This window comes from Nansenia antarctica (assembly GCF_963989245.1).
Source record: "Nansenia antarctica genome assembly, chromosome: 15".
Taxonomy (NCBI): domain Eukaryota; kingdom Metazoa; phylum Chordata; class Actinopteri; order Argentiniformes; family Microstomatidae; genus Nansenia; species Nansenia antarctica.
The window spans coordinates 10,796,556-10,809,055 of NC_137685.1; the positions used below are offsets into that span (position 1 = coordinate 10,796,556).

At 51.3% G+C, this 12,500-nt stretch overlaps 1 protein-coding gene across 1 annotated transcript in view; it reads right to left on the bottom strand.

Moving 5' to 3' along the window:
• The window catches only part of atg7 (ATG7 autophagy related 7 homolog), a gene marked incomplete at its 5' end in the record, with an annotated part of 63,622 nt that overhangs the window by 17,834 nt on the left and 33,288 nt on the right, over positions 1-12,500 (bottom strand). Inside the window, one exon of the mRNA XM_080545650.1 lies at positions 10,132-10,254. Within this exon, the coding sequence (XP_080401776.1) occupies positions 10,132-10,254 (123 nt within the window). The remainder of the gene's footprint in view (positions 1-10,131; positions 10,255-12,500) is intronic.

A 12,500-nucleotide genomic window follows, 5' to 3' on the forward strand; every position in this document is an offset into this window, starting at 1 on the left:
CTGACTAGTTCCTGCTTCTGGTCTAGAGGAGTGGGGCCTGACTAGACCCTGCCTCTGGTGGAGAGGAGAGGGGCCTAACTAGTCCCTGCCTCTGGTGGAGAGGAGAGGGGGAGTGGGGCCTGACTACACACTACACACTGGGATCTGATCTCCTGATCCACACATAAGGCCATCACACACTGTTAAACTTTTAAAGGCACTTCTGATGAGTTTGAACTTAACACAAGTCGTAACAGAAAAACAAATTGAGTTAAACTATTCCATCGCACACACAGTTAATTACTTTGTTTGCCTCTCTGTACGCCGCGATACGACATGCTCAGATGCTCCAGTTAAATGCAAATTACCTCTCTCTCCCACACACACCTCAAACCTAATTGCATTACTACTTGAAGTGGATTTTTATAGTCTTGTCACCCTCTGCCCCCTCACAAGATCGTGCTAATAAACTCTGAATTAGAAAGAGAGAGAGAGGGAAAGATAACTTTTTAGGGGAACTTTGATTTACCACTAATCTGGTTGATCAACACAGTGTGTCCCATACTGTACATGTGTCCTGTTAGTTACTGTCCTCCATATTTAACGCTGCGACACATTATTACAGCACCAAATGTCTAACACAAGAGAGAGGGAGAAGGAGAGATAGGGGGAATGAGAGAGCAAGAGAGAGAGAGAGACAGAGCGAGAGTGAAATAGAAAGAGAGAAAGATAGAGAGAGAGAGTGAAATAGAGAGAGAGAGAGAGAGGAGGGAAAGAGCAAGAGAGAGAGAGATAAGGGGAATGAGAGAGGGAGAGAGAGAGAGAGAGAGAGGGAGGGAGAGAGAGTGAGTGAAATAGAGAGAGAGAGAGTGAGTGAAATAGATAGAGAGAGAGAGAGATAAGGGAGAGAGGGAGGAAATGACACGCCTGTGTCTGCGGGGGGAAATCAGACCCCCCAGGGTTGATGATGCTATCTCTGCTCTGCATGTGTTGGGCGAAGCAACATCAGAGAGGAGATAAGGGCCGGTGTGTGTGTGTGTGTGTGTGTGTGTGTGTGTCCAGTGGGGTTACACTGTGAAGCTCAGGCCTCCAGGGGAAGATTACCTCCACAGTGAGTCTAAGCCAGGATCAGTTCTATCACAGCTGCACGTACACACACTGATAACACACACACACACACACGCACAGACACACACACACACGCACAGACACACACACACACACAGACACGCACACACACACACAAACACCGCCAGATGATAACACACACACACACGCACAGACACACACACACACACACACACACACACACGCACACACACACACACACGCACACGTACACACACTGATAACACACGCACAGACACACACACGCACAGACACACACACACACACATGCACAGACACACACGCACACGCACACACACACACGCACGCACACACACACACAAACACCGCCAGATGATTATACACACACGCACACACACACACACACACACACACACAGAACCCCAGCATCGTGGCCCTTATCTCTCTCTCTCCGACGCTCCCACACAGCGCCAGCAACGCGGCAGAGTTTCACACCCAGGGAGCGCTCGGAGCGGTTGGGTGACATGGAGGTGTACACCCGGGACAAGCAGAGACTAGTCATCCTAGCCTGAAGCAGAGACTAGTCCTCCTAGCCTGAAGGACACACAGGCCTCCTGACGCACTCCTCCACTCCTCCACTGACGCATCGACACACTCTTACGGGAACTAAGAACTTTCCAAGGAAACGTCCTTCCATATCCGTTCACTTAAAGACCCAGTATGTAACATTAAAGTCTTCAAAACGTCCTAAAAGCCTTCCTCTAAAAGCTTCCTAAAATGGCTGTGATGACTGTGTTTAAATCGGTAGCAAGGAATGAGAAAGCCTTGAAAGAGAGATTTCATCTATGAACGCTGTTTTGGTCGCTGTTTTGAACGCTGTGTCCTACCCGACACTCGGTTTGTTTACAAACATGTTGCTATTGGCCAGGGGTGTTCTAGGGGAGGGGCCAGGAAAGTTCTAGGGGAGTGAACTCACTTTTCTGTTCTGAAAACATGTTCCTGAACTGTCTATAACTATACCTATGTTCTTACTGTAAATATATGTTTCAGATGTCTATTTTATTAGATGTCACTTTATTTTGTTGTTGTTTGTGAGCTGCTGTAATGCCTTAATTCCTTCTCAGGGATCAACATAGTACCTATCTATCCAACTAATCTATCCATTTATTTATCTCTCTCTCTCTTTGGACAATTTCCTTGATTCTGTTGTACTGGCAAACTACATCAATATAGGACATGCTTTCGAACACATGTGCTGAATCCAATAGAACACCTTTAGGATGTGGTAAAACAGGAGATCATGCAATCATGTCATCATGGACCAGAATCTCAAAGGAATGTTTCCATCATCTTGTGGAATCTTTTGGCTGCCCTACCCAGTATTAGTATAGTGTTCCTAATAAAGGGAGGCCCTACCCAGTATTACTATAGTGTTCCTAATAAAGGGAGGCCGTACCCAGTATTACTATAGTGTTCCTAATAAAGTGTCCGGTGAGTGTACATCAATCTAATGCCTTGTGAAGTTTGTATGACACAACGGGGCTGATGGAAGAGTCTTGGAAGTGCAAACTCTGTGCTAAATCAAGTGCACCTCAAATACTTGAAGGCATTTGACATATTTGACCTTGGAGCTACTGGAGGATGAAGACCACACACACACACACGCAACAAACGAACGCACGCACGCACGGGACACGCAAACACACAGGCAAACAGGCGCATACACACGCACGCACGCACGGGACAGGCACGCACACACAGACAAACACACTCACGGACACGCACATGCACAGACACACACGCACACACACACACACACGCACACGCACAGACACACACACGCACAGACACACACACGCACAGACACACACGCACAGACACACACACACACAGACACACACACGCACAGACACACACACACAGACACACACACGCACAGACACACACACGTACAGACACACACACGCACAGACACACACACACAGACACACACACGCACAGACACACACACTCACAGAACAGACACGCACATGCACAGACAGACACACACACACACACACACACACACACGCGACCTTGAGGTGGGTGAGAACATACCACGGCCGTAAGTCAAGCCCCTAGATGACAAAAGGACGCTCAAATTAGGACCCTGGAGGTTTCGCTGTGATTTAAACCAACTAAGTTTAGCAAAGACAATCTATTAGCGCTCTCTGAGGCTGACATGGATCTGTTAGCAAGAGGGGCAAACTATAATTACACAGCTGCAGCAGCAGCTTGCATAGCTTGCATACATACAACATACATACATACATACATACATACATACATAGAACATACATTCACTCACGGGAACACTTTATTAGGAACACCTGCACACCTTCTCATTCATGCAGGTGGTGTAATGGTGTGGGGGATGTTTTCTTGGCACACTTTGGGCCCTAGGTTAATACCAATCAATCATCGCTTGAACGCCACAGCCTATTTGAGTATTGTCGTTGACCATGTGCATCCCTTTATGGCCACAATGTGCCCATCTTCTACTATTTGATACCGTCCCTCATTGCGACCTGTGCATCACAATGACCGTCCTCCAAATTCTACCTCCACCGGCCTCCCCTGACAACACACAGTACGAGGTGCCTGATCCGCACAGTGGACGAGAGAGCGAGTGTTTTCAGGGCCCGAGCGAAGAAAGCGCATCTGGTAATGATTCTAGCATGTAGCAACCAGCCAACTGTTTGGAGAGCATTGAGACAGAGAGAGAGAGAGAGAGAGAGAGAGAGAGAGAGAGAGAGAGAGAGAGTGAGAGAGAGAAAGAGAGCATAAAGAGAGCGAGATTGATCCTTAGGGACCTGTTGCCTCTAACAGTGTTCATTAGATGCAGCATACAAGCACATGCCGGGAAGCAGATCGCTGCCAGACCAGACCAGGCTGAGGGAGGGGGGGCAGGGAGGAGGGGCAACTCCCCCCGGGTAGGAGAGGCTGGGGCAAGAGTCGCCGTCTAATGATCACAAGGTTGGCAGATCAGCGGTTCGTGCCCCGGCTGGCCACATGTCGAAGTGTCCTTGGGCAAGACACTGGACCCCAAAATTGCTCCCAGTGAGCGGGCCGGCGCCTTGCATGGCAGCTTGCCGTGAATGGGTGAATGAGAGGCCGCTGTAAAGCGGGGCAACACTCCCCCTGGGTAGGAGAGGCGGGGGCAACACTCCCCCTGGGTAGGAGAGGCTGGGGCAACACCCCCCTGGGTAGTAGAGGCTGGGGAGGCCACTGTGATGGGCCGCACTGTTATCACATGTAGAGCCTCATCTGATGGGCTGCAGGGGTGGGTGTGTGTGTGTGGGGGGGTGGTGTGTGTGGGGGGGGGTGGTGTGTGTGTGGGGGGGGTGTGGTGTGTGTGTTTGTGTGTGTTGCTCTGCTCACAGTGTTGTGACACACTCCTCATAGATTCCTGCCAAGACACAAACAAACACACACGCCTACACACCCACAGGCACACAGGCACACACAGGCAGGCACACGCACGCACACACACACACACACACACACACACACCCACCCACATTAGGCAACATTTACTGGCATGATGCATCTTTTCACGCGCCATGTGACTTCTCAACAAGAAACATGCTTCGACACTTGCTGGGAATGATTCAGTCAAACTACGCTGGGCCAACTCCTCCTCCCCTCCCACGTCTTGTCCCGGTGCCCGTCCTTGGGACGTCATGACAACGGAGCGGGAGCCTGTGTTCCATATCGCCGCACAGAGGGAATCTGCTACTCGTTGTAATTTCGTGACTCAAGAAGTCAAGTGTTCTGACATTTCGAAAAATCTGAAACTCTTCATAAAAGATTCTGAAACGCTTCATAAAAGGGATTGTAACCAGTGATTCCGGTTGAACACTCGACGGGAGTCATGACAGACGGTAACAGTATCGGATTCTCTCTGGAGGAGAAGGAGGAGGAGGAGGAGGAGACAACAGGCTCTTCTCATCAGCGGCTGACAGAGGAGTGCGGGGGGGGGGGGGGGGTGACTCTGACAGGGAGGGGGGGGGACGGAGTCTGACATGGGGACGTCACACAGAGCTGCTTTGTGTCAGGAGGCCAGAGATCTTTGTTAAGAGTGTTGTACTCAGGGCCCACACTCTCCAGCTGGACTCCAACTGGAGGGGAGGGGAGGGGGAGGGGGAGGGGGGGGTGAGGAGAGGGGAGGGGAGGAGATGGGAGGGGAGGGGAGGGTGAGGGGAGGGTGAGGGGAGGGTGAGGGGAGGGGAGGGGAGGAGATGGGAGGGGAGGGGAGGGTGAGGGGAGGGTGAGGGGAGGGTGAGGGGAGGGGAGGGGAGGGGAGGGTGAGGGGAGGGGAGGGGAGGGTGAGGGGAGGGGAGGGGAGGGTGAGGGTGAGGGGAGGGGAGGGTGAGGGGAGGGGGAGGGTGAGGGGAGGGTGAGGGGAGGGGAGGGGAGGGGAGGGGAGGGGAGGGGAGGGGAGGGGAGGGGAGGGGATGGGAGGGGAGGGGGAGGCAGAAACAAAATCGGACGACAGGCTTGTTGTAATGCAATGGAATGGAACGAGTAACGGTATCAAGCTTTGGGGTGGTATCATTCCGTTCCATGCGTTTACAACTAGTCTGTTTTCTTTCTACCTCCACTGGTCTCCCCTGGTTCCCACGGAAACCACCCTACAGAACAGAAGGAGCTGTACTCCTCTACTGAGCAGGATGGGCCGCTGGGTCTCCATCCAGAGAGCGAGTGCATCCCTTTCCCTCCGCCCCTTCACGGTTCCGACAGGCCCGGGTAGGTGTTAGCGACGTACTAACGGACTCGCCACGCTGTGAACTTTGAACTTTGGTGGTCGGGGTCAGAAAGGCAGCGCACAGAATGCCCAGAATGTCATGACTCCCTGGCCTGGGGGACACCAGCACATTGTGTCCGCAGCCTCCCCGACCACTGTTACTCAGACCCAGTGTACACATAGCTGAGGAACGGCCCTGAGTCACTCTACAGGCCTGCAGCACTGTTCACTGTTCACTGTTCACCGGCTCGTCTCAATCACTGGATTGTCTGAGAGGATTCCGTGACATCGGTTGACTTCTGGATGGACAGGGTGAAATCCAGCAATGGACGCTCTCGTCCCACCTATCACACTCAGGTTCCATGGAACCCCTCCCCTCCCCTCCACCTACCCCAAGCTTGCTCCTACCTCTCTTCTCCCCTCTCCCCCATCCTAGCTCTCCTCTCCCCCTAGCCTGCCTCTCCTCTCCCCCTCTCCCCCATCCTAGCTCTCCTCTCCTCTCCCCCCAGCCTGCCTCTCCTCTCCTCCTAAAATGGACTGCACTTATATAGCGCCTTATTCCAAAGCGCTTTACAATGGCTTCTCATTCACCCATTCACACACACACACATTCACACACCAATGGCGGCCCGCTCATTGCGAGGGGTTCAGTGTCCATTTGGGGTTCAGTGTCTTGCCCAAGGACACCTCGACACGTGGCCAGCCGGGGATCGAACCACTGAACTTGCAATCATTCTACCTCCTCTCCCCCTCTCCCTCCAGCCTGCCCCCCCCTCTCTCCTCAGCCAAAAACCTGAGATGTGATCCTGAAGTCTCACACTCCAGCAGAGCAAAGCCTGACCTCACAAAGACCTCATTCAGACATCCAAACACACACACACACACACACACACACAAAACACACCCACACCCAACGCCAACCCACCCACCCATACACCCACCCACCAGGACCGCTCCAGAGCCCTGCTCTGTCAGGCCTCCACGCTCTGCGTACATACACACACAACTCACACATACACACACACACACACACACACACAACTCACACACACACACACACACAACTCACACATCCACACACAACTCACACATACATCCTCACACATCGACACACAACTGAACTCCCCGACGCCCCACGCAAACCACATAACAACTAGTTATCGAATTACCGACGCGCTCAAAATACACCTAAATACATACGGGCACGGCCTCCGCTGACGTAGACCCCGGCTGTGAGCGGTCGCCTCCACAGCCAGAGGACCGTCACGGAGTCAACATGCAGGTCTGGCAGAGGAACAGCGTGTAAATAGCCCCCCGCAGCTGAAAATACCGTCACTAGGAATGATCTGAACACGGTTAAATGGTTAGTCATATTCTGACCCTTTTTTTTTCTTTTTTTCGGCGGTTGCTGTTGCTAGTGGTGTGTTCAGTCTACTTTGCGCATATTTATGGCTATTTCTTATGATTTTGGCATATCTTAGAAGCCGAGACAGTGCTGATATAGTCCAGGAACCACCAGAACTTTATAGAAGGGCTGTAACTACCATCTAAGTCTTTGTATTTACGTTTTAAACATTCGTTTCCCAGATACGGGTTAAACCACAATCCTAGACTTTATCACACTTCTAATGGAAAAGTTCCATTCAACATTCAACAGTCCACAGGCTTAACCAGCCCTTAAGACTTCTGGCACTAAACTATGTATGTAAATGATCTCTCTACCCTCTATGATGTAGTAGAGTTGTACAGGTCTCTACCCTCTGTGATGTAATAGAGATGTACAGGTCTCTACCCTCTGTGATGTAGCAGAGCTACAGGTCTCTACCCTCTGTGATGTAATAGAGTTGTACAGGTCTCTACCCTCTGTGATGTAATAGAGTTGTACAGGTCTCTACCCTCTATGATGTAATAGAGATGTACAGGTCTCTACCCTCTATGATGTAGTAGAGCTACAGGTCTCTACCCTCTATGATGTAGTAGAGTTGTACAGGTCTCTATCCTCTATGATGTAATAGAGATGTACAGGTCTCTACCCTCTGTGATGTAGTAGAGCTACAGGTCTCTACCCTCTGTGATGTAGCAGAGATGTACAGGTCTCTACCCTCTGTGATGTCGTAGAGCTACAGGTCTCTACCCTCTGTGATGTAGTAGAGCTACAGGTCTCTACCCTCTGTGATGTAGCAGAGATGTACAGGTCTCTACCCTCTGTGATGTCGTAGAGCTACAGGTCTCTACCCTCTATGATGTAATAGAGATGTACAGGTCCCTACCCTCTGTGATGTAATAGAGATGTACAGGTCTCTACCCTCTATGATGTAATAGAGATGTACAGGTCTCTACCCTCTGTGATGTAATAGAGATGTACAGGTCTCTACCCTCTGTGATGTAATAGAGCTGTACAGGTCTCTACCCTCTGTGATGTAATAGAGCTGTACAGGTCTCTACCCTCTGTGATGTAATAGAGCTGTACAGGTCTCTACCCTCTGTGATGTAATAGAGCTGTACAGGTCTCTACCCTCTGTGATGTAATAGAGCTGTACAGGTCTCTACCCTCTGTGATGTAGTAGAGATGTACAGGTCTCTACCCTCTGTGATGTAATAGAGCTGTACAGGTCTCTACCCTCTGTGATGTAGTAGAGATACAGGTCTCTATCCTCTGTGATGTAATAGAGATGTACAGGTCTCTACCCTCTGTGATGTAATAGAGATGTACAGGTCTCTACCCTCTGTGATGTAGCAGAGATGTACAGGTCTCTACCCTCTGTGATGTAGTAGAGATGTACAGGTCTCTACCCTCTGTGATGTAATAGAGATGTACAGGTCTCTACCCTCTGTGATGTAGTAGAGCTACAGGTCTCTACCCTCTATGATGTAATAGAGATGTACAGGTCTCTACCCTCTATGATGTAATAGAGCTGTACAGGTCTCTACCCTCTGTGATGTCGTAGAGCTGTGTGTGTGAGCCAGCTTCCACAAGGAGGGGAGACCGGGAGAGAACCACGAGCTTGGCTGAGCCTCCACATCTTCCCTCACTCCTCCTTCTTCCCCCTCTCCTCCTCACTCCTACTCCTCCCTTCCTCTCTCCTCCTCACTCCTACTCCTCCCTTCCTCTTCCCTTCCTCTCTCCTCCTCTTCTCTCCCTCCTGCCCCCCCCCCCCCTCCCCCCATGTCTCCTTCACCTCCCTCCCCCTCCTTCCCCCCCCCCCTCTCCCATCCTCTCACACCCCTCCCCCCTCTCTCCTCAGCTCTCCTGCTCCAGTATGGGGGAGAGCAGCAGAACACTAGCATGGGATTTTCCCCACACCCTCCCGAGTCTCCAAACTCCATGTGTCAGAAAGGGAGTCTGGGAGAAACCTCATATACCACCCTGCAACTGTTGTCAATACAAATATTCCACTCGACACTCCAAACACACCACACGTCTGTTGCCAGGACAATAATACTAAGGGGGAGGGGGGGGGGGGGGGTGGGTCAGAGGGTGGAGGACATTGGAGCAAAGTTGTATTCAGACCGATTCCCCCTGTCTGACTCCTGGTCCCAGAGATGGAACAAACCACTGATTGTCATACCAGGGATGGTGGAACAAACCACTGATTGTCATACCAGGGATGCCTTGTCGTGGTTTGACCTTTGACCTTGTTCCTGTGTGGAGAGGATGTTGTCATGACGCTAGCGCCTCTGGTTGACATGCCTCAGTTAGAGTAGAATACAATGCCTCAGCTGAACAGAGGAGAGTAGAATGCCCCTGGTGAAAGGGTCACGACCACAACACCTGCCTGTTCACTCTGCTTTTCCACCTCTGGTGGAATGAGTCCTACTGCTGTCAGGGCTGTAGTCAATCCCTATCTTCCGCCGTAGACTGAAGACCCATCTCTTCAGGCTACACCTTAACTGTCCCTCCTGAGACATCTACATCCCCTCTACTGTTAATATATTTATTAACTTCCTTCTTCTAGCACAATGACTGCCAATGGCCCCTGGCCCGAGCATAGATTACTTGAATCCTGCTATAACTGATGGATAGATGATTCACTTACTTAGTCAGATGTATTTGTTGTAAATGTAAATGTAACAGAGTAGAATAGAATGCCTCAGTTTGTGTGTAAGTGTGTTCCAGGTGATGATCACAGTGCTGATGTTGAGGGTGGTGGTGTGTAGGTGTGTTACAGGTGGTGATGATGATGATGATGATGATGATGATCATGATGATGGTGGTGGTGTGTAGGTGTGTTCCAGGTGATGATGGTGGTGTGTAGGTGTGTTACAGGTCTTCTCACCTCAGCAGCCTGGGTCTCCTGGTGCAGCAGCGTCAGGCCCGTCAGGTCCTCCAGGAAGGAGTGGGAGGAGTTAAACACCTGGGACAGGAAGTGGAAGCCGTCCCGCTCGTAACTCTCCAGGACCTGGCGGGTCAGGAAACAAAAACAAACAAACACAAACAGGCTCGTCAGTCCCGACCCGTCCACAGCTTTATCAAGCAGATATCGACTGAAGCGGCCTGTTTCTCAGACGCAGGTAAGCCTGCTTCTAGTACATCTAGAACAAAACACGGCCCACCCCCCCCCCCCCTTTCTCCTTCCCTAACCTGCCCCCTCCTCCCTCCCTAACCTGCCCCCCCGCCCCCCAACCAGTCCCCCCACCCGCCCCCAACCCCCTCCCTAACCTGCTCCCCCCGCCCCCTCCCTCACCTTCCCTTCCCCACACCCCCCCCACAACCCAACCCCACCCAGTCCTTTCATACCATTCCCAGGCGGTCCTGGGTGGACAGATAGTGTTACTCTGCCGGGCCTCACATGAATGCGTGTCTGTGTGTGAGCGGGACAGGGGAGACAGGGGACCCTGGCGTCTGCCCCCAGCGCCAGACAACGCCACACACACCAGACACAGAATACGTGACGACATCTCTCCTCCGCCACTTTTTCAACGGCCTTTCATCCATCCATCCATCCTTTCTTTCTTTCTTTTTCCTTTCTCCGACAGGAGAGAGACGCCGGCCAATCCCGCGCTGCGTTTTTTTTATTTTTTTTTTATTACGACAAGGTGGAGCTTCAGAACGTTGTGACTAACTTGTCGTCGCGGCGGCGGCGGCGCTCTCTCGTCGCCTAGCAACGTGGAAACAGAACGGGAGCGGGCGGAGGCTTTACGAGGTTGGCTGATGTCTACCAGACGTGTAGCGCTGGTTCTACGCTGCTGTACGGGATGATGCGGCCTGTTAAACTAGCATGTAGCAGTGCGCGCGAGCGAGCGCACACACGCACACGCACACACACACACACACACACGGCACACAGCAGAGCACACACACACAAACACAGAGCAGCACGCACACACACACACAGAGCAGAGCACGCGCGTGCACACACACACATACACACACACACATACACACACACACACACACACACACACATCTGGTTCTAATGAGCCTCTCCTAGTTAGATGTGGTACTCTGCTACGCCCACTCCTGCTCTAAAACTTCCCCTTCCATAATGGCTCAGAGCAGCAGCGTTTTCATCAGATAAGCTGCTCTGCTGAACCTACTAGTGTAACCTCAGTCCCTCACACGGCTTTGTTGAAAACACTCCGGAGAAACAAATGCTCCTTCCCCAGCCAATCAGCTTCCGCTAGAGCCTACTCTTTGAGGGGGCAGAGTCTTTGTCACGGACGATGATTTAAGGTTGGGAGAGTTTGTTCGTTTTTCGCTGGCCTTCAGAGAGAGAGAGAGAGAGAGAGAGAAAACAGCCTCTCCTCTCCTCTTCTGAGGGCCTGGGATGTTTGGTTACCATAGTTCCCTGGCCTCGCTGGGACGGTTGTGGAGGAAGAGGTGGGGAAGAGAAGGAGAAGAAAGAGGAGAGAGGAGAAGAGAGGGGGATTACAGAAGGAGGAGAGGAGAGGAGATGGAGGAGGAGGAGAAAGGAAGGGGGGAGGAGAACCGAGGGGAGAGGAAGAGGCTAGGAGAGGGGGAAGAGGAGGAGAAAAAAACGGACAGATATGGGGAGAGGCGGAGAGGGAACTAAACAGGAGGTTGTGATGAAGGACATCGCTACTGCTACTGATAGAAACGTCATCCCATCTATCTACACGTGAAACACACTCCTAGTGGACAAACACCGAAACTGCATGCTTGATTGATCAAAAGGACATTTCGATCATTCCATAAAATACCGTGTATGTTGTATCGACTATGTTGTATTCTGAATGGTACAGTACTTCGTAGGATGGGTGGTTTGGTTACCTGTTGGTTAAGGATGGTTACCTTTAATCGATTCATTTATCCCAACTTTATTTTTCTTTTATTTGAATGCTGCCTACAGAGCTGTTGTTGGACAGTCCACCCGGTAGGGAAGTGACAGTAACTGAGTGAATGAACCAGCAGGGTCACTCTGCTTCTGAGGGTTAACATGGGACACCACCCACCCACAACCTCCCTCCCCAGTGGCCTGCTTAAGTTGTGCCACTGAACGTGAGGGGGGAAAAACGGTCTTTTCTCCCATTCGTTGTAATTGCCTATTTTAAAATCTGTTTTAAAATGGAAAGGCAGCGATTGAATCATCGATGAATCCAATAGTCAGAGCGATTCCTACTGTACGTGTACACGAACCGAAGCATTATCAAACCCTAGCATCGACACGTAATCTACACACTTGGC